General features: G+C 42.7%; 1 protein-coding gene across 1 annotated transcript in view; it reads left to right on the top strand.

The window, feature by feature from the left end:
- LOC138642454 (cadherin-9-like) overlaps positions 1 to 5,401 on the top strand; it is a 320,418-nt gene extending 315,017 nt beyond the window's left edge. Inside the window, exons 10-12 of the mRNA XM_069730609.1 lie at positions 1,214 to 1,331; positions 1,428 to 1,679; positions 4,463 to 5,401. Of these exons, the coding sequence (XP_069586710.1) occupies positions 1,214 to 1,331; positions 1,428 to 1,679; positions 4,463 to 4,944 (852 nt within the window). The 3' untranslated portion in view covers positions 4,945 to 5,401. The remainder of the gene's footprint in view (positions 1 to 1,213; positions 1,332 to 1,427; positions 1,680 to 4,462) is intronic.
- The last annotated feature ends 18,358 nt before the right edge of the window (positions 5,402 to 23,759 follow it).

Here is a 23,759-nt window from a genome sequence, read left to right as displayed (position 1 = left end):
GGAGTTATAGCAGATGAAATTGCAGGTTTATTGTCGACATTTTTCAGAGTCCACTTACTCCTTCCTCAGGAAAAACCATTCAAAAATAGCCTAACATATTTTTGTATTGTTGTTCTGAGGATGGAGTCAGATGACTCTGAAATGCATTGACAATAAACCTGCAATTTCATGTATATAGTTTAGAAACACTTTCAAGCCTTTTGGTAGAATACTCTGTGGACTGACAAGACAAAAGTTGAACTTTTTAGAATGTGCATATCCCATTACATGTGGCAAAGAAGTAATATAGCATTTTAGAAAAAAGAACATCATACCAACAGTAAAATATGGTGGTGGTAGTGTGGTGGTCTGGGGCTGTTTTGATACTTGATGTGGCAAATAGAATCATGAAATCTTCTCTCTACCAAAAAATCTTGAGGGAAAATTTCCTGCCATCTGTTCATTACCTCAAACTGAAGCACACTTATTATGGTTATGCAGCAGCAAAATAATCCAAAACACACCAGCAAATCCACATCTGAATGGCTAAAGAAAAAGAAAACTAAGACTTTGGAGTGGCCTATTCAAAGTCCTTTTTTTAGTCCAATCTAGATGCTATGGCTTGACCTTACAAAAGGCGATGCATGTTCAGAAACCCTCCAATGTTGCTGAATTACAACAATTCTGCAAATATGTGTGGCCCAAAATTTCTTCAGAGTGTTTGCCAGTTATCACAAATGCTTGATTGCAGTTGTTGCTGCTAAGGGTGGCCCAAACAGTTATTAGATTTAGGGGGCAATCACTTTGTCACACACAGCCCTGTAGGTTTGGATTTCTTTTTCTAATAATAATAATAAAGACCTTCATTTAATAACTGCATTTTGTGTTTACTTGTGTTATATTTGTCAAATATTTAAATTTGTTTGGCAATCTGAAACATTTAAATGTGTCAAACATGCAAAATAAAAGGAAATCGGGAAGGGCGCAAAAACTTTTTCACACAGCTGTATGTGTTCTCAAATTGAGAATATGCTTATTGAAATCCAAATACCATTTTAATATTGAATAATTTGCAGTGCAGTTTTTACATTGTTATATCAGTTATTCTTACACTCAAATTGCAACTCAATCATATTCCCTTTATACCTCACAGAAGTACAATAACACAATAATACAATAAATGCAAAAGTAATATTTGGCAAGTCCACTCTGTAAGGTGTTTGTTTCTTTACAGCTCATACAGACAGTAAGTGCTGTGGACAAAGATGAACCTCCACGGGGACATACATTTTTCTTTGAAATGCTACCAGAATTTTCCATAAATCCAAACTTTACAGTTGTTGATAATAAAGGTAAATTATTTGGCATAAGTATGATATGTATTATACAACATATTTATTATTCTTGTTCGTATACTCTTAACCTTTTCATCTTGTTTTAAATTCCAGATAACACAGCAAGTATTTTAACAAAAAGAAACAGATACAATCGTCATAAAATTAGTGCATATACATTGCCAGTTATTATTTTTGACAATGACTATCCAGTTCAGAGCAGCACTGAAACATTGACAATACAGGTATGTTCCTGTGACAACAAAGGAAATGTACAGACATGCAGTGCTGAAGCATTCTTTCTTCCAGCTGGACTGAGCACTGGTGCATTAGTTGCAATTTTACTTTGCATCATCATACTTCTCAGTAAGTCCTATTTGTTCTGTAAAATGTTTTAAACACACGTGCGCTTGTTTCTGCTTTTTTAATTTTTAATTTATTTTTTTAAAAGGCAGTCAGGAGATTATAAAAATACAAATAATACTTCTCTGAAAAAATGTCACAGTAGACATGATGTCCCTAAAGTATACCCACAGAGTATATACTAAAAGTTCTTTCACTGCAAGTATTATGGTACTGGCACCCCACCACTCAGTATGATTGCTCACACAGCAATGCGACACACAATGATAGCCCCCACAACCCACAACATGAGCATAGTATAATGCCCCCCACTATATCTCTTACGGAAACATACTGTCACATGTTTAGCACAATAGAGAGGAGCCAGAAGACCGCAGCATATGATTTATCCTACTCCTGCACTGATTAGAAGCACCTCGCCTTCATATTAAACTGTGCAAGTTTCTTTTAGCAGTGCAGGGGTTAATTGGCTCAATTGAGACCTCTAAGTCTCTCAGATGTGCACTGTTAGCCATACCCATCTCCTATATAATCTGGGCCCTGGCTAGCACTAATTGTCAGAGTTAGCTTATGCTGCATGGCTGGTGGTTGTTATTGGAGAAGGCATTTGATGGATTTATCTGTGACTGTTGCTACATTTTGAGTGTGTGATAATTCCTTTTCTTCTCCTACTTTGGTTTAACCCCATCCTCCAGTCCCTGTTGGATTTGTGAGTATATTTGTATGATTGGTATTTTTCATTACCCTTGTTCGTATTACTGTGTTAGTCTGGTTGGTGGTTTATAGTACACTACTACTTCTCTCTTCCCTGGGTGGGGAAAGGGTACAGAGTGAAGGCGGATTCAGGAGCTAAGGCAAGGTAGAACATCTTCACCATCAGAAGTAATTCGGGAAATAGGGCGAGCTAGGGTATCCCTAGCAGTAGGGACAGGGAAGGAGCTCCTGGTAATGGGACACAAAGGTAAATATGCTGAGATTCTGCCACAGCTTCCCACCCAGTATAGTGTCCCCAACTGTATGATAGCCTCCATATGCAGTATAATGGCTCCACATGCCCATACACACATTACATTTGCCATTGAAGCCCTCCAAACACAATATAATGGCCCTCCACAGCTTCCCACACCATATCATGGGCCTCATCCTACTACCTACAGTATCATGACTGCACAGCCCCCACACACTGTATGATGCTTTCACCTTTCCCACCACAGCCACACATATGGTTTTGTAGCCCCCACCACACAGTATCATGGCACACACAGTATGATTGCCCCACATCCTCCCACACAGTATGATATTTCTATGTATGAACGCCCCATATACTGTACCATGGCAGCCACAGGCACCCACATACAGTATTTTGGCCCCTACAAACGTCCATACACAGTTTGATGGCTACCATAGCCGCACATATATAAACAGTTATGGCCACAACTATTATAAACCAGTATGATGGCTACCCTAACACAATATAATGACCCACATAACCCCTAACTATATGGTGCTCCCACAGCCCCTCAAACACAGTATCTAGGTCTTTCAAATGCAGCTTAATGGCCCCCACAGTCCTAAACACACACTATCATGGCCTGCACAGTCCCTACCCTACATAACGTCCGATGCCATCAAAGTTCCCCACACTGTATGTAGGTCCTCACATTCGCCACACATCAGTATGATGTACCCTACAGCCTTAATCACACAGTATCATGGCCTCTAAAGCACCCACACACAGTATGATTCCCTCACCGTTCCCCCAACAGCATGATTCCCCTATAGTCCTCCACACTGTATCATGGTTTACATGGTTTATCATGCCCGCTTACACGCCTCATCCACATTATCATGGCCACCATAGCCCTCCCCCACACAGGATTATAGCCCACAAGATATGATACCCAAAGAGTATACTAATTTCCATACCCAGTATCATTGCCCCCATAAAGTCCCACACACAGTATTTTGGCTCCTACAGCTCTACACATATTGCATCATGGATCTCACAGCCCTGTACTTACAGTAGTATTATGCCTCCACATACATTAAGATGGCCTCCATAGCCCTCACACAGTATTATGCCACTACAGTCCATCACAGACAGCATTATGATCCTCAAACAATATAATTGATCCACTTTCTCTCTCACTATTTTGGACTGCATAGCCCTCCACACACAGTATCATGACCCTCACAGTCAACCCACTGTCCTTTACACAAAATATTACTGCCCTCACAGCTCCCTATACAAAGTATGAAAGCCTTCACAGCCCCCCACATAATATTATGTCTCCAAAAGACTTCCTCACAAACACAGTATCTTGTACCCTTCATCCCCATTCCCACAGTATGATGTCGGTAGAGTATCCCACGCACAGTATAAGATCCCCACAGCAATCATACAGATTCTAATAGCTCCCATAGCCTCTCACACACAGGTCAATAAGGCTCTCATGGTCTGCCACTAATAGCGGTATGTCACTGATTAGTGTATATGAAATATGCATTTTTCCACTATTAAATTGCAGTGTTGATCAATGTTAATGATTGCTATATAAACAAGAATTGACTAATGGATACAATTTGTAAAATACATAATGAGTGCTTCATATAGATGAATGATAAATATTTGTCATGAAAACTGTTAAACAATTTACATTTTTTTATCATAAGGTTCAGTAATGTGACACAATAATTTATAATTACTCATTCAACAAAGAAAATTAAAAATATTACAAACATTCTATAATAGTGAAACATTAAATATTTCCTCTTTTCCCTTTCAGCATTAGTAGTCATTTTTGCGGCTCTGAAGAGACACCGAAAAAAAGAACCATTAATAGTTTCAAAGGATGATGTGCGAGATAATGTCGTGACCTATAATGATGAAGGAGGGGGTGAGGAGGATACGCAAGCTTTTGATATTGGAGCACTACGAAATCCTGAAGCTAGAGAGGAAAATAAACTTAGAAGAGATATCATCCCTGACACTATATTTCATATACAAAGGCCAACTCCTCTGTGGGAAAATGTTGATGTTCAAGATTTTATTCAAAGGAGAATAAATGAAAATGATGCAGATGCAACTGCTCCTCCATATGACTCACTTGCAACCTATGCTTATGAAGGCAATGACTCCATTGCGGAATCGCTAAGCTCTTTGGAATCCCATGAGGTTAATGAGAATCATGATTACCAGTATCTTAATGACTGGGGTCCTCGATTTAAAAAACTTGCTGATATGTATGGCGGGGATGAAAGTGACTGAAGAAAAACATTTACTCTAATTCAATTTCTAGTAATGATGAACTATTTAAATGTCTACAAATTACATCCAACACAGTTATTTATTCTGGATATAGTCATTACTAGTTTCCTGCCATTGGTACAGAAGAATTAACAAACTATTTAAATGATGTTGTTTAATCTACAGGAGTATGCATACAAGAATTACAAATTTACTGGAATACTATTCTGTGCCTTTAATGACTATTCTATTTTAGCATTAGCTTGCACATACAAAATAAATAAAAGGTAGGCATATTATTTTAAATCAAACCAAATTGAAAAGTTAAGCATTACAATTATTTCGGGAAAAAAAAAAGATGATTTGAATGTTATTTATTTGATTAGAATGTCTTTAAGTGTGTGTTTGCCCTATTTTTTACAAATGAAAAACTATATTTTTGTACTATTTTGGAATAAAAATAATTGTTATACAAGTGTTTGCTGCATTTTACAAAACATTTATTTTAAAATGTTGAATTAAGTTTATATTTTTTAATTTCTACATGTTTGTCATGCTTGTATGTATATGTACTGTATGTGTGTGTGTTTAGGCTTACTTATAACATTTATTAAACATACAACCTAACATGTCTGAAAAAATCAAGATGCAACATTTGTATATTTTGTAATTAATATACACTGATCAAGCATAATATATTTACCCTGCCTTGCATCTTGATGTAACTGGACGTTGCAGTGAGGCTGTATATGTTTGGAGTAGGTTCAGGTACGGAGCTTGTATCATACCCTGTAGATGCTGGATGTATAAAATAGCAAGCATCTGCCTGTAACAATAGTGACCAGAGCTAGCTTTGTTTGCTGCTATGTATTGAACAAATGCAGTTCTCAACCACTGACAGGGACATTTAGTTAGCCCATTCGCAAGTTTGCCCCAGGATCGGCTCCAATCATTTCCTCATGACTCAATTGTCTGGACAGGTTGGGGCCTATCAAAAACCTTTATTAATACTACAGTATGCTGGTCCTCTTATGAAGCCAGGCTTGTCTTCATGGGAAGGTAAGAATTTAACTACACTTCTTAACTTTGAAATGGCAATACCATGTAGGAAAAATCGCGGATTTATGCTAATCACAGGATGTATGGGCATGTTCATAATGAAAAAAAATGAAGCAAAATTTCAAATTATATCAGTATCCAATATGAGCTCCATGCAGAGAAATATCTTTTCCTAAACTACTTGGCTTGCTATCAATGAGGTTATTAATGGTTGCCTGACAACTGCTGTGGCCCACTAAATACACTTGGGAAAGCAAATATACACAATTCGCTGCTGGCAGCACTCTTAACATTTGCCGACTAATGTCACCCTAAATGTCATTGATGGGAGACAAGTCAAGAAATGTTGCATGCCACAGTAGAATGTTTAAAACATTTCAAAAACCTGACCTGCACATTTCTGCCTCTTTATGGCATCTCTCTTATACCAGGTCCTACGCTTGACCTACCTCGCTGAGAATAAACGTCTCCATCTGAATGGGTACATATGAAACCTCTTCTTAGACTTAAATTCTCTCTCTCTGTGGAGGGTTATTGGACCTGCTGTAATTAAAACACCTGAAGCTAGGAGGCGGAGTGCACGATCAGAAGGCTAGAGAATACATTTCAAAAACCTGACCTGCACATCCAAACATAGACTCAGTGTGAACAGGTGCTGAACCCAGAGTCGCCAACTCGTATATAGTTAAGTAAATAAGGCAGCACACTGCAGCGCTAAAACATGCAAACTTGAAAACACGAAATTTGAACTGCATTACTGCACTAGAAATATGAAAAATGAGAGCTTTTAGCGCATAAAAATGGCCAATTTTATGTGTACCTGGTAGCCTCTTTATGGCATCTCTCTTATACCAGGTCCTACGCTTGACCTACCTCGCTGAGAATAAACGTCTCCATCTGAATGGGTGCATGTGAAACCTCTTCTGGGACTAAAATTCTCTCTCTCTGTGGAGGGGTATTGGACCTGCTGTAATTAAAACACCTGAAGCTAGGAGGCGGAGTGCACGATCAGAAGGCTAGAGAATACATTTCAAAAACCTGACCTGCACATCCAAACATAGACAAAGTGTGAACAGGTGCTGAACCCAGAGTCGCCAACTCGTATATAGTTAAGTAAATAAGGCAGCACACTGCAGCGCTAAAACATGCAAACTTGAAAACACGAAATTTGATCGTGCACTCCACCTCCTAGCTTCAGGTGTTTTAATTACAGCAGGTCCAATACCCCTCCACAGAGAGAGAGAATTTTAGTCTAAGAAGAGGTTTCACATGTACCCATTCAGATGGAGACGTTTATTCTCAGCGAGGTAGGTCAAGCGTAGGACCTGTTATAAGAGAGATGCCGTAAAGAGGCTACCAGGTACACATAAAATTGGCCATTTTTATGCGCTAAAAGCTCTCATTTTTCATATTTCTAGTGCAGTAATGCAGTTCAAATTTCGTGTTTTCAAGTTTGCATGTTTTAGCGCTGCAGTGTGCTGCCTTATTTACTTAACTATATACGATTTGGCGACTCTGGGTTCAGCACCTGTTCACACTTAGTCTATGTTTGGATGTGCAGGTCAGGTTTTTGAAATGTATTCTCTAGCCTTCTGATCGTGCACTCCGCCTCCTAGCTTCAGGTGTTTTAATTACAGCAGGTCCAATACCCCTCCACAGAGAGAGAGAATTTTAGTCTAAGAAGAGGTTTCACATGTACCCATTCACATGGAGACGTTTATTCTCAGCGAGGTAGGTCAAGCGTAGGACCTGTTATAAGAGAGATGCCGTAAAGAGGCTACCAGGTACACATAAAATTGGCCATTTTTATGCGCTAAAAGCTCTCATTTTTCATGTTTCTAGTGCAGTAATGCAGTTCAAATTTCGTGTTTTCAAGTTTGCATGTTTTAGCGCTGCAGTGTGCTGCCTTATTTACTTAACAGTATAATGTTTAGGCCTGGCAAGCTGCTCACCATGGCTTGAGAAATATTCAGCCTTGCATTTTCGCATTGAAAAACTGTTCCTGGGACAATTTGGAGCTTTAGCATAGCAAGTCTACCTGTTAAAAAAAACTAGAGGGATCCAGCTACAATAAATTATGTCATCCCACACCTTAGTCCAAAATAGTAGAACTGGTGTTTTGTGAAGGTCTTTTCATGGTGTTACATATGTGGTCCCCAGATCGATTTTTGGCTATTATTGCACTCCAAACAAAAACAGGTTAAGTAGGAATGTAACACTGGTCATAATATGTGGATTATGATATGGGAGGCATAGTTTATGATAGCTGAAGTCCTCTAGTCTTCATTTCAGATACACTTGCCGTGCGGCATTGCAATTATCTTTTCAATGAACTAATGATGTAACAATTTCTCCAAAGTATGCCAGGAGCCATTGTTCAATGCGACAGTGCCAGGCCACATGTTGCTTGTGCTACTGTAGGCAACTGGTGTGGCCTAAACAAGATACAACTGTATCTTCAAACTTGACTCCCATTAAGCACATCTGATATGATTCGGCAGCAATTGCAAAATCAGCTGCCATCAGTAGATCTTGACAATTTGCATGCCCAGGTACATTTAATGTGGAATGTTCTTGGAAAACTGTTAATACCTTATTGATAGTATTCCAAGGTGTGTAAATGTGTACATTTATGTTTGTGAGGCAGTACATTATATTGTAAGTTTAATGGTGTCATTTATTCAAAACTACAACTTGTCATTCAGTAAACAAGCCCTCATATGACTATATCTGCTACAAAGCATGTAGTCTAAGGCCGGGATCACACATGCGAGAAATACGACCGAGTCTCGCATGTTAATACCCGACACCCAGGAGCGGAGCGTGTGGCACATAGCAAGACATGCAACTGCACGCTCCACTCCTGAGTGACGGCGGCAATTCTGGGTATTAACATGTTAGACTCGGACGTATTTCTCGCATGTGTGATCTCGGCCTAAGGAAGAAAAATTCTCCTTATGGAGGATTCCAAGATGAACCTGGTCAGAGGCCTCTCACCTAGTTAAATTAAAACTTCTGCTTTGCGCTGATGAGTGGCCAATTCTAAATGTGCCATGCAGAAAGACTCCTACTCAGACAGATTGAATGCTCTCATACATATAACAGTGCAACAAATGGGGTGCATATTTATGCAACTACATTATTTTAATTCATTATTTTTTAAAACTTGTTTCTAATTGAATTTTGCAGTTTGCAGGTGATATTAAAGATGGGAAAAAATTTGAAATTATTTTTCTTGGTATGATTTTTTTGCATAATGAAAATCTTGACATTTTACTAGGGGTATGGAAATGTGTATATTTACTGTAGCTAACAAGAGTGGACAGTGTGGCAGTTCATATTTGCAGACAGTGTGGTGATTATAGTTAAAAAATATATGAAAGATTAACTGATATAGCTAATAAGAGAGGACTATGTGGCAGTAATAATCAATAAAGGCAGACAGTGTGGTTGTTGTACCTAATAAGGGTAGATAATATGGTGGTTATAGCTAAAGTGTGTCAATTGTAATTTATATGAGAGCACAGAGTGGCAGTGGTTATAGATAATAAGTACAAGCAATTTGAATTTAGAAGGATGGATAGGGGGCACATACAGATCACAAAGTGGTGGTTACAGTGTTGAAGGGTGGATGGTGTTCAGGCAATATTTTGCAGGAAAGGACAATGTGGAAGCAGGGTACTATAGGATGGACAATTTAGTAGACAAGTTTTTGTGCAGGGAGCAGAGTGAGAGGCAATTGTTCAAGGACTCATTGTGGGTAAGTATTTTTATTTAGGGACATTATTATGACACTGTTATGTTTAAGACCACCATATCAGGATGTTGCAGAACACTGGAGAATAGGGAAGTCTGTAGAGAGAAGCTGTGGATTTGAAAAGTTATGACATCTGGACTAGATGAGGTATAATGGTATGAGAAAAACTACAATCAGAAAAGACCTGTAAAGCATCAGGATTAGTGTTGAGCGATACCTTCCGATATTCGGAAATATCGGGATCGGATTGGATCGTCCGATGTCCCAAAAATATCGGATATCGCCGATACCGATACCGGAAACCAATGCAAGTCAATGGGACACAAATATCGGAATGAAAATAATCCCTTTCTTTCCTTGTACATCCTGTTCCAGAGGGGGGAAGAGTGTGGGCGGTGCATGGGTGGAGACGGTGTGTCTGTGTGGGACCGTGGGGGGTCTGTGCGGTCCTGACGAGGGTCTGTACAGGCTTCTCGGGGGTCTGTGCAGGCTGCCGGGGGTCTGTGCAAGCCTGCCGAGGGTCTGTACGGGCCTCTTGGGGTCTGTGCGGCCTGCTGGGGGTCTGTGCAGCCTGCCCAGGGTCTGTACGGGCCTCTCGGGGGTCTGTGCGGCCTGCCGGGGGGTCTGTGTGGCCTGCTGGGGGTCTGTATGGGCCTCTTGGGGGTCTGTGCGGCCTGCTGGGGGTCTGACTACAAGTCCCATTGGGCTATGCCTGCTACAATGGCAGTGATTGACACATTAGCCAATGATGGGACAGTAGTAGTCCCATTATCCGGCTAATGTGTTGAATGTAAAAAACAAACAAACATACATCAAACATACTACATACATACTACATACATACATACTACATACATACTACATACATACTACATACATACAACATACATACCACATACACACAACATACATACAACATACTATATACTACATACATACATACAACATACATACATACTACATACATACAACATACGTACAACATACTACATACATCCATGCAACATGCATACAACATACATACATAATACATACATACAACATACTGCATACATGCTACATACATACTACATACATACTACATACATACTACTTAAATACATACTACATACATGCTACATACATACTACATAGTACATACATACTACATACATACAACATACTACATACATACATACATACTACATACATACAACATACTACATACATACATACTACATACATACTACATACAATACATCCGTCAAAAAAGCTGTTTCCGCCAGACGGAAAACACATACAGAGGTTTTTCTGTACGGCAAAAAAATGCACAGCGATGGATCCGGCAAAAAACGGATGAAACGTGTGGCCATCAGGCGCAATCCGGCACTAATACAACTCTAAGAGAAAAAAACTGATCCGGCGGAAAAAAAACTGATCGCCGGATTGTGCCTGACGACAAAAACCTGATGTGTGAAAGCAGCCAGATATATGGATAGATACATCTATGTATCTATAGATATATATATATATATATCTATAAATATATCTATAGATAGATATATCTATAGATATATAATAGAAAGGCCGATGTTTCTCAGGCTACTTTCACACTTTTTGCGTTTTTAGCAATCCGTCGCAATCCGTCGTTTCGGGAAAAAAACAGATCCTGCAAATGTGCTCGCAGGATGCATTTTTTACCCATAGACTTTTATTAGCGACTGATCGCGACGGATGGCCACACGTCGCTTCCGTCGTGCAACAGATCCATTGTGTTTTGGCGGACCATCGGCACGAAAAAACGTTCAAGTGAACGTTTTTTTGTTTGTTGCATCCGCCATTTTCTACCGCGCATGCACGGCCAAAACTCCACCCCTCCTCCCCAGCGATACCTTCCGATATTCGGAAATATCGGGATCGGATTGGATCGTCCGATGTCCCAAAAATATCGGATATCGCCGATACCGATACCGGAAACCAATGCAAGTCAATGGACACAAATATCGGAATGAAAATAATCCCTTTCTTTCCTTGTACATCCTGTTCCAGAGGGGGGAAGAGTGTGGGCGGTGCATGGGTGGAGACGGTGTGTCTGTGTGGGACCGTGGGGGGTCTGTGCGGTCCTGACGAGGGTCTGTACAGGCTTCTCGGGGGTCTGTGCAGGCTGCCGGGGGTCTGTGCGAGCCTGCCGAGGGTCTGTACGGGCCTCTTGGGGTCTGTGCGGCCTGCTGGGGGTCTGTGCGGCCTGCCCAGGGTCTGTACGGGCCTCTCGGGGGTCTGTGCGGCCTGCCGGGGGGTCTGTGTGGCCTGCTGGGGGTCTGTATGGGCCTCTTGGGGGTCTGTGCGGCCTGCTGGGGGTCTGACTACAAGTCCCATTGGGCTATGCCTGCTACAATGGCAGTGATTGACACATTAGCCAATGATGGGACAGTAGTAGTCCCATTATCCGGCTAATGTGTTGAATGTAAAAAACAAACAAACATACATCAAACATACTACATACATACTACATACATACATACTACATACATACTACATACATACTACATACATACAACATACATACCACATACACACAACATACATACAACATACTATATACTACATACATACATACAACATACATACATACTACATACATACAACATACGTACAACATACTACATACATCCATGCAACATGCATACAACATACATACATAATACATACATACAACATACTGCATACATGCTACATACATACTACATACATACTACATACATACTACTTAAATACATACTACATACATGCTACATACATACTACATAGTACATACATACTACATACATACAACATACTACATACATACATACATACTACATACATACAACATACTACATACATACATACTACATACATACTACATACAATACATCCATCAAAAAAGGTGTTTCCGCCAGACGGAAAACACATACAGAGGTTTTTCTGTACGGCAAAAAAATGCACAGCGATGGATCCGGCAAAAAACGGATGAAACGTGTGGCCATCAGGCGCAATCCGGCACTAATACAACTCTAAGAGAAAAAAACTGATCCGGCGGAAAAAAAACTGATCGCCGGATTGTGCCTGACGACAAAAACCTGATGTGTGAAAGCAGCCAGATATATGGATAGATACATCTATGTATCTATAGATATATATATATATATATATATATATATATATATATATATATCTATAAATATATCTATAGATAGATATATCTATAGATATATAATAGAAAGGCCGATGTTTCTCAGGCTACTTTCACACTTTTTGCGTTTTTAGCAATCCGTCGCAATCCGTCGTTTCGGGAAAAAAACAGATCCTGCAAATGTGCTCGCAGGATGCATTTTTTACCCATAGACTTTTATTAGCGACTGATCGCGACGGATGGCCACACGTCGCGTCCGTCGTGCAACAGATCCATTGTGTTTTGGCGGACCATCGGCACGAAAAAACGTTCAAGTGAACGTTTTTTTGTTTGTTGCATCCGCCATTTTCTACCGCGCATGCACGGCCAAAACTCCACCCCTCCTCCCCAGCGATACCTTCCGATATTCGGAAATATCGGGATCGGATTGGATCGTCCGATGTCCCAAAAATATCGGATATCGCCGATACCGATACCGGAAACCAATGCAAGTCAATGGACACAAATATCGGAATGAAAATAATCCCTTTCTTTCCTTGTACATCCTGTTCCAGAGGGGGGAAGAGTGTGGGCGGTGCATGGGTGGAGACGGTGTGTCTGTGTGGGACCGTGGGGGGTTTGTGCGGTCCTGACGAGGGTCTGTACAGGCTTCTCGGGGGTCTGTGCAGGCTGCCGGGGGTCTGTGCGAGCCTGCCGAGGGTCTGTACGGGCCTCTTGGGGTCTGTGCGGCCTGCTGGGGGTCTGTGCGGCCTGCCCAGGGTCTGTACGGGCCTCTCGGGGGTCTGTGCGGCCTGCCGGGGGGTCTGTGTGGCCTGCTGGGGGTCTGTATGGGCCTCTTGGGGGTCTGTGCGGCCTGCTGGGGGTCTGACTACAAGTCCCATTGGGCTATGCCTGCTACAATGGCAGTGATTGACACATTAGCCAATGATGGGACAGTAGTAGTCCCATTATCCGGCTAATGTGTTGAATGTAAAAAACAAACAAACATACATCAAACATACTACATACATACTACATACATACATACTACATACATACTACATACATACTACATACATACAACATACATACCACATACACACAACATACATACAACATACTATATACTACATACATACATACAACATACATACATACTACATACATACAACATACGTACAACATACTACATACATCCATGCAACATGCATACAACATACATACATAATACATACATACAACATACTGCATACATGCTACATACATACTACATACATACTACATACATACTACTTAAATACATACTACATACATGCTACATACATACTACATAGTACATACATACTACATACATACAACATACTACATACATACATACATACTACATACATACAACATACTACATACATACATACTACATACATACTACATACAATACATCCATCAAAAAAGCTGTTTCCGCCAGACGGAAAACACATACAGAGGTTTTTCTGTACGGCAAAAAAATGCACAGCGATGGATCCGGCAAAAAACGGATGAAACGTGTGGCCATCAGGCGCAATCCGGCACTAATACAACTCTAAGAGAAAAAAACTGATCCGGCGGAAAAAAAACTGATCGCCGGATTGTGCCTGACGACAAAAACCTGATGTGTGAAAGCAGCCAGATATATGGATAGATACATCTATGTATCTATAGATATATATATATATATATATATATATATATATATATATATATATATCTATAAATATATCTATAGATAGATATATCTATAGATATATAATAGAAAGGCCGATGTTTCTCAGGCTACTTTCACACTTTTTGCGTTTTTAGCAATCCGTCGCAATCCGTCGTTTCGGGAAAAAAACAGATCCTGCAAATGTGCTCGCAGGATGCATTTTTTACCCATAGACTTTTATTAGCGACTGATCGCGACGGATGGCCACACGTCGCGTCCGTCGTGCAACAGATCCATTGTGTTTTGGCGGACCATCGGCACGAAAAAACGTTCAAGTGAACGTTTTTTTGTTTGTTGCATCCGCCATTTTCTACCGCGCATGCACGGCCAAAACTCCACCCCTCCTCCCCAGACTTCAGAATGGGCAGCAGATGCGTTGAAAAACTGCATCCGCTGCCCATATCGTGCACAAATTTCACAATGTGCGTCAGTATGTCTGCCCGACGCATAGCGACGGACCCGTACCGACGCAAGTATGAAAGAGACCTTAATGAGCGTATAATTTAAAAAAAAAATGAAAAAAATGGTGTGAGGGGGAAAGCCGATGGCTTGGGGCCAATATTTGTAGCCTGCTATGAATATCAGCCCACAGCTCTCTGCGTAGCCTTTACTGACTATTAAAATAGGGGGACCCCACAAAAAATGACATGGGGTCCCCCTATATTTTATAGCCAGAAAGGCTACGCAGACAGCTGCGGGCTGATATTCATAGCCTAGAGAGGGGCCATGGATACTGGTCCCCCGGCTACAAATACCAGTCCGCAGCCGCCCCAGAAATGGCGCATCTGTTAGATGAGCCAATTCTGGCTCTTAGCCCCTCTCTTCCCACTCCCGTGTAGCGGTGGGATATGGGGTAATAAAGGGTTAATGTCACATTGCAATTGTAAGGTAACATTAAGCCGGGTTAATAATGGAGAGGTGTCAATAAGACGCCTATCCATTACTAATCCAATACTAGTAAATGGTTAATAAAACACACACATTAGGAAAAAAGTATTTTAATATTCTTCATTTAACTATACTTACCATACTTAAGTGCCTGCAAAAAACGTAAAATAATAAACCGTGTACTACCTGTCCGCCGTAGTCCAATTAATAATGAGTGTCCCACGATGATCTCCCCTATAGAACAGTGACATTGGGTGATGTCACTGCTCTATAGGACCTTCAGTGACACACTGACAGGAGACAATGGCTCCTGCAGTGCATCACTGAGAGGTTACTAGAGTTCAGAGTCTCACTTTATGGCCATTGCTGCATGGGAAAATTTCTCACAATGCAATGCCAAAAGTGAGACTAGGGAATATTTTTTTTACAGTGGCAGAGGAATACAGTGCGGAAGGATACCTTTCTCCCGTCATTGTGTTCCTGGAGCCCCTAGTGAGTGGTCGCATCAGCTGATGCTGCCTTTCTCCATGGGAGATCATCGTGGGACACTCATGGATTTCTGCGGATCAGGGAGTATAGTGTTTGTTATTTTCATATTTTTTTACAGGTGACACTGGCTACGTGGATCAAAATGACAAGTGATGGTGAGTATGTACTCTATGTTATATGTACTGTATGTCTACATGTATGTAATGTATTTAATGTATGAATGTATTGTATGTAGTATGTATGTAGTATGTATGTATGTATGTAGTATGTATGTAGTATGTTGTATGTAGTATGTATGTTGTATGTATGTTGTATGTATGTAGTATGTATTTTGTATGTATGTAGTATGTATTTTGTATGTATGTAGTATGTATTTGTATGTATGTTGTATGTATGTATGTAATATGTGTAGTATGTAGTATGTATGTATGTATGTAGTATGCATGTAGTATGTATGTTGTATGCATATTGCATGGATGTATGTAGTATGTTGTATGTATATTGTATGGATGTATGTGTGTTGTATGTATGTATGTACAGTTAGGTCCATATATATTTGGACAGAGACAACACTTTTCTAATTTTGGTTATAGACATTACCACAATGAATTTTAAACAAAACAATTCAGATGCAGTTGAAGTTCAGACTTTCAGCTTTCATTTGAGGGTATCCACATTGAAATTGGATGAAGGGTTTAGGAGTTTCAGCTCCTTAACATGTGCAACCCTGTTTTTAAAGGGACCAAAAGTAATTGGACAGATTCAATAATTTTAAATAAAATGTTCATTTCTAGTACTTGGTTGAAAACCCTTTGTTGGCAATGATTGCCTGAAGTCTTGAACTCATGGACATCACCAGACGCTTTGTTTCCTCCTTTTTGATGCTCTGCCAGGCCTTCACTGCGGTGGTTTTCAGTTGCTGTTTGTTTGTGGGTCTTTCTGTCTGAAGTTTAGTCTTTAACAAGTGAAATGCATGCTCAATTGAATTGAGATCAGGTGACTGACTTGGCCATTCAAGAATATTCCACTTCTCTGCTTTAATAAACTCTTGGGTTGCTTTGGCTTTATGTTTTGGGTCATTGTCCATCTGTAGTATGAAACGACGACTAATCAGTTTGGCTGCATTTGGCTGAATCTGAGCACACAGTATGGCTCTGAATACCTCAGAATTCATTCGGCTGCTTCTGTCCTGTGTCACATCATCAATAAACACTAGTGACCCAGTGCCACTGGCAGCCATGCATGCCCAAGCCATCACACTGCCTCCGCCATGTTTTACAGATGATGTGGTATGCTTTGGATCATGAGCTGTACCACGCCTTCGCTATACTTTTCTCTTTCCATCATTCTGGTAGAGGTTGATCTTGGTTTCATCTGTCCAAAGAATGTTCTTCCAGAACTGTGCTGGCTTTTTTAGATGTTTTTAGCAAAGTCCAGTCTAGCCTTTTTATTCTTGATGCTTATGAGTGGCTTGCACCGTGCAGTGAACCCTCTGTATTTACTTTCATGCAGTCTTCTCTCTATGGTAGATTTGGATATTGATATGCCGACCTCCTAGAGAGTGTTGTTCACTTGGTTGGCTGTTGTGAAAGGGTTTCTCTTCACCATGGAGATTATTCTGCGATCATCCACCACTGTTGTCTTCCGTGGGCGACCAGGTCTTTTTGCATTGATGAGTTCACCAGTGTTTTCTTTCTTTCTCAGGATGTACCAAACTGTAGATTTTGCCACTAGCAATATTGTAGCAATTTCTCAGATGGTTTTTTTCTGTTTTCGCAGCTTAAGGATGCCTTGTTTCACCTGCATGGAGAGCTCCTTTGACCGCATGTTTACTTCTCAGCAAAACCTTCCAAATGCAAGCACCACACCTCAAATCAACTCCTGGCCTTTTATCTGCTTAATTGGGAATGACATAACGAAGGGATTGCCCACACCTGTCCATGAAATAGCCTTGGAGTCAATTGTCCAATTACTTTTGGTCCCTTTAAAAACAGGGTGGCACATGTTAAGGAGCTGAAACTCCTAAACCCTTCATCCAATTTTAATGTGGATACCCTCAAATGAAAGCTGAAAGTCTGAACTTCAACTGCATCTGAATTGTTTTGTTTAAAATTCATTGTGGTAATGTCTATAACCAAAATTAGAAAAATGTTTTCTCTGTCCAAATATATATGGACCTAACTGTATGTAGTATGTTGTATGTATGTATGTTGTATGTGTGTTGTATGTGTGTAGTATGTATGTAGTATGTTGTATGTATGTTGTATGTATGTAGTATATATGTAGTATGCTGTATGTATGTTGTATGTATGCATGTTGTATGTATGTATTTAGTATATAGTATGTTGTATGTATGTTGTATGTATTTGGTATGTTGTATTTATGTAGTATGTATGTAGTATGTTGCATGTATGTTGTATGTATGTAGCATGTATGTAGTATGTAGTATACCTATACTATGTGTAGACATTTATTTTATCTATTCTATGTTAAACTGTCAGTGTGATTTTACTGTACATCACACTGAATTGCCGGATTTTCTATAGGACACCGGTGCGTATTTCTCGCAAGTCACATTGATGGTCTATGTGGTGCAGGCCCGGATTTAGGGGTGGGCCCAAGGGGCCCGGGCCCTGGGCCACCCACCAAGCAGGGGCCTCCCACCAATATAGGGATAAATATCTCAAAACATGTAAAATACACGTCTCTGGCTACGGTCCTACATCTCAGTGGCTAGCGCAGAGCGGCAGAGTCATGGCACCTGACCTGCGTCAGCATCCACTGACCTGGCTTGCCTAGCCAGACTTCCTTAGTACCCTCCCTGTACCTAATGCTTAGCTTATGGCATGCGGCAGCCTTCTCCGATCCCAACAGAAGCTTCTAGGCGCTACCTATTCAGCTACAGTATATTATCACTCCCTCGGATTAGATCAGATAAGAGTTTGTTCAGCTACCTATGAGGAAGGAGGCGGAGCCACGATGTTGGGGCGAGAAGAGAATTCTCCACTGCAGAGTGCGGCAGGACTTCACTCTGGATCTTCAGTCACTGAAGATCCAGAAGTGAAGTGGTTTAGTCTTCACAGTGTTGCGGTGGGTGAGGTGAGTATGATCTCTGTCTATGTGTGTGTCTGTGTATCTTTCTTGCAGCTCCGGTCCTACATAGTACCATACAGTATATACAGGTCCACACTATATCCTGCATTACAGTGTGTCTGTGTATACTGTGGACCTGTTTACAGTATAGTGTTGTGTATTCATTTTATACAGCCCCTCAGCCTCTATTCTATATACAGCCAGCGCCTCTGATATATACAGCCCGGCAGCAGCCCCTCATATATATACAGCCCAACAGCAGCTTCTAATATATACAGCCCAGCAACAGCCCCTCATATATATATATACAGCTCAGAAGAAGCCCCTCATATATATACAGCCCAGCAGAAGCCTCTCATACATATACAGCCCAGCAGAAGCCTCTCATACATATACAGCAACAGCCTCTGATATATACAGGTAAACAGCCTCTGATATATATAGCCAGGCAGCAGCCCCTCATATATATATACAGCCCAGCAGAAACCCCTCATATATCTATATAAATGTTAGGTCTCGAGTTCCCGCTTCTGCACAGGGGGAATCTCGAGCCATCTCCGCTGCGGTCTCCCATTCTTATCCAGCCGCAGTGGAGTCTGCTCAGCAGGGACATCGGTCCCAGCGTCTTACTCAGTCTCACTCTGTACAGAGAGTTACTGCTGCTTCTTCAGCTTCTGCCATTAAAGCCAGTGCTGGTCAGCAGCGAGCGGACTTCTCTGGGACTAAGTCCTTGTCTGCACACACTGAGCATGCCCAGGGCAAGATCTCCCGTTGGAGATCGAGGGTCATGTGCTCAGGCCCTGCAGCACATTCCATTGGTCCTCTTGGCAGGTCTTGGAAGGGCAAAGTTTCTGTGGCCACTTCCTGTGCTGCAACTATACAAACTGCGCATGACCGCACGGCTAGTGTACATTTGCATACGTGTGTTTGTTGTGAGTGCAAGTCGTCCTTGGATACCCCTTCCCTATTGAATGTCTGTTCACGGAAGGTGTATGGTTGCTATCTAGCGCCCAACTTATCCTACAGCACGAATCACACATTTCAGCGTCCAGTTGCTGTGACCGCCAGTACGGCGCCGTGCACTTCCTCTGTGCTTTCCTTACCCAAGCCTGGGTGGTTAGTGGCGTTCGTCAGTGCGGCACCGCATGCACTCTTGTGCCCTAATATTGTTATTTAGCTTCCTTACACACCCAGTTGCAGTGTTGTGCCAGCAAGGGTCTAATCGGACTTCAATCCTAGTTGGGGTTGAGTTCGCTGACTACTTGCTCGCGCTCTATGTGCGGTACCGCGATCCTGTGACGCAACAGGATCGCTTCCTTCACGCTGGGTGGAGTTTAACCCACGTGTGTACACTTATGAGTACCGCCATATAGTCCGTCATTACTTGGCAGCAGGTTCCATCTCTGCACGGTGGACCCCGGGCTGCGAACGCACCATACTCTATCTGTCTTATTATTTGGTGCGTTCCGCTAGCCCTAACATTACACTAGCGCCAGGGTCTGGCTAGTAATGACGGACAAACAGCAATCCTTGCGGTATATCCAGCAGCTGGAGGGTAGGTTGGCGGCTCTTGAGAGCGCAACCTCAGCTGTGGATGTTACCGCAGTTGCTGTACAGGCTGCTAGCGTGGCTGCAGCAACCCTGTCCATTGCCACCCCTGCTCCGACATTTTCTCGCCTCCCGCTGCCAGAAAAATTTTCTGAAGATAGCAAATTTTGTAGGGGATTTGTGAGTCAGTGTTCTATTCACCTCGAGCTCCTGGCTGCACGTTTTCCCACAGAGCGGGCTAAGGTGGGATTTATAGTGTCTCTCTTGTCGGACAGGGCGTTGGAATGGGCTACGCCGCAGTGGGAGCGTGGCGATCATGTGGTGCAGAGTGCTCCGCTGTTTCTGAGCACTCTGAAACAGGTCTTTTTAGGACCTCAAATCACCCATGATACTGTGCTCCAACTGCTGGCATTAACTCAGGGTGAGTCCTTGGTCAGTCATTTTGCCGTCCAATTCTGCACTTTAGCTTCTGAGCTGGATTGGTCGGATAAAGCTCTTATCCCCATATTTTGGAGGGGCCTGGCTGACCACGTTAAGGACGCTCTGGCCACTAGGGAGATTCCTGCCACACTGGAGGAGTTAATAACTGTCTCCACTCGAATTGACCTCCGTTTTAACGAGCGGAGGTTAGAGCGAGCCCAGTGTAGGCAGAGGTTTCGGCTGGCTCCTACCTTCGCCAAACCTCTGGAATCTCCGGTCCTGGTTCCTGAGTCACATGAGGCCAGGGAAGTGTCACAAGCGGGATCTAAGTCCCAGACCGCTTGTGCACTCAAGGTCTGTCATGTTTGCCAGCAGTCAGGACATCTAGCCACCAGATGTTCTCAGCGGTCGAGGAAACGTCAGCGTCTAGTGGTAGTAGGTGGAGGTACACTAGACACGGCGACGTTTGCCTCTAAATTGTCCTTTAAGGGGACAATTACTATAGGCTCATTCTCCCACTCGGTAGAGCTCTGCGTGGATTCTGGGGCGGAGGGCAATTTTATGTCTTCTGCCTTCGCCCAACGTCACGCAATACCCCTGGTTATACTAGCTCAACCAGTAACGGTACGAGTGGTGAATGGGTCGACACTGCCCTCACAGATAACACACCAGATCATCCCTTTTACTCTGTCCATGTCGCCATCTCATCAGGAGATTATATCTCTGCTCGTCATTCCTGAGGGAATTGATGAGGTCCTGTTGGGAATACCTTGGCTACGGTACCACTCTCCTCATATCGAGTGGTCCTCTGGCAGAATCCTGGGATGGGGCGAATCTTGTGGGGGTAGGTGTCAGAGGGAGTGCGTTCAGGTTGCTACTACAGAGGTACCCGCAGATCTTTTCTCTCTCCCCAAGCAGTATTGGTCTTATGCAGACGTGTTCTCCAAAAAGGCGGCGGAGATCCTTCCGCCCCATCGCCCCTATGACTGTCCTATTGATCTCTTGCCTGGTGCTGAGCCTCCCCGGGGTCGAGTCTATCCGCTATCTCTCCCGGAGACGGAGGCAATGTCACAGTACATCCAGGAAAATCTGGCAAGAGGATTCATTAGGAAGTCAGTGTCACCTGCTGGGGCAGGGTTCTTCTTCGTGCAGAAGAAGAATGGGGAACTACGTCCATGCATAGACTACAGAGGTCTTAACGCCATCACCGTTAAAAATAAGTATCCTTTGCCCTTGATATCTGAGCTCTTCGATAGGCTTCGGGGAGCAAGGGTATTTACTAAACTAGATCTGCGGGGTGCTTACAACCTGATTCGCATCCGTGAGGGGGACGAATGGAAGACGGCTTTTAACACCAGGGATGGGCACTATGAATATCTGGTGATGCCCTTCGGGCTCTGTAATGCCCCAGCCGTTTTCCAAGACTTTGTGAACGATATCTTCCGGGATATGCTTTCCACCTCGGTCGTAGTCTATCTGGATGATATTCTCATCTACTCTCCAGATATTGACTCCCACCGGAGAGATGTTTGCAAAGTCTTCGACCTCCTACGGGCAAACTCCCTCTATGCCAAGTTGGAGAAGTGTATGTTTGAGCAGGAGTCCTTACCTTTCCTAGGCTACATCATCTCTGCCCAGGGACTGGCTATGGATCCTGCCAAACTACAGGCTGTGATGGACTGGCAGGAACCCCATTCTCTTAAAGCGGTGCAGCGCTTTATGGGGTTCATTAATTATTATCGCCAGTTCATTCCGCACTTCTCAACTTTGGTAGCTCCCTTGGTTGCCCTCACCAAGAAGGGGGCGAATCCCAAATTGTGGTCTGAGGAGGTCTCCAAGGCCTTTAACTCTATAAAGTCACACTTCACTAGCGCTCCCATCCATACTTCGCCCTGATGTTGATAAGCCATTTATCATGGAGGTGGATGCCTCTTCTGTTGGTGCTGGAGAAGTCCTCTTCCAAAAGGATGCTCAAGGTCGGAAGCATCCTTGCTTCTTTTTCTCCAAGACCTTCTCACCAGCAGAGAGGAATTATTCCATCGGGGACAGGGAGTTGCTAGCCATGAAGTTGGCTTTCTCGGAGTGGAGACATCTCTTGGAGGGAGCACGTTTTCCCTTCCAAGTCTTCACAGACCATAAAAATTTGGTGTACCTGCAGACAGCCCAGCGGTTGAATTCTCACCAGGCCAGATGTTCCTTATTCTTCTCCCGGTTTCATTTCACCCTCCATTTTCTTTCTGGGGAGAATAACATTCGGGCCGACGCTCTCTCTCGCTCCGTTGTGTCATCTGCGGAGGAGGAGCCTCGGCTTATTGTCCCCACCGAGAGCTTGAGAACTGTGGCCCCGGTTTCGCTAGAGTCTGTGCCTCCGGGCAAGACTTTTGTACCATCCAGTTTGCGACCAGAGGTTCTCTCTTGGGCACACTCGTCCAGGGTGGGTGGACATTTTGGTACCAAAAGGACATCTGAGTTACTGGCGAGGACATACTGGTGGCCGCATATGGCTCGTGATGTCGCAGAGTATGTTCGGGCATGTGTCTCTTGCGCCAAGAACAAGACTCCTCGGCAACGGCCAGCTGGTTTGCTTTATCCTCTGCCGGTGGCGGACAGGCCCTGGGAGATGGTCGGGATGGACTTTGTGGTGGGCTTACCCAAGTCTCGTAACTGCACCATTATCTGGGTGATCACCGACCATTTTTCCAAAATGGTGC

Source organism: Ranitomeya imitator, chromosome 6 (genome assembly GCF_032444005.1).
Source record: "Ranitomeya imitator isolate aRanImi1 chromosome 6, aRanImi1.pri, whole genome shotgun sequence".
Taxonomy (NCBI): Eukaryota; Metazoa; Chordata; class Amphibia; order Anura; family Dendrobatidae; genus Ranitomeya; species Ranitomeya imitator.
The sequence above is the reverse complement of the archived record's forward strand: the minus strand, read 5'-3'. Positions and strand labels throughout refer to the sequence as shown.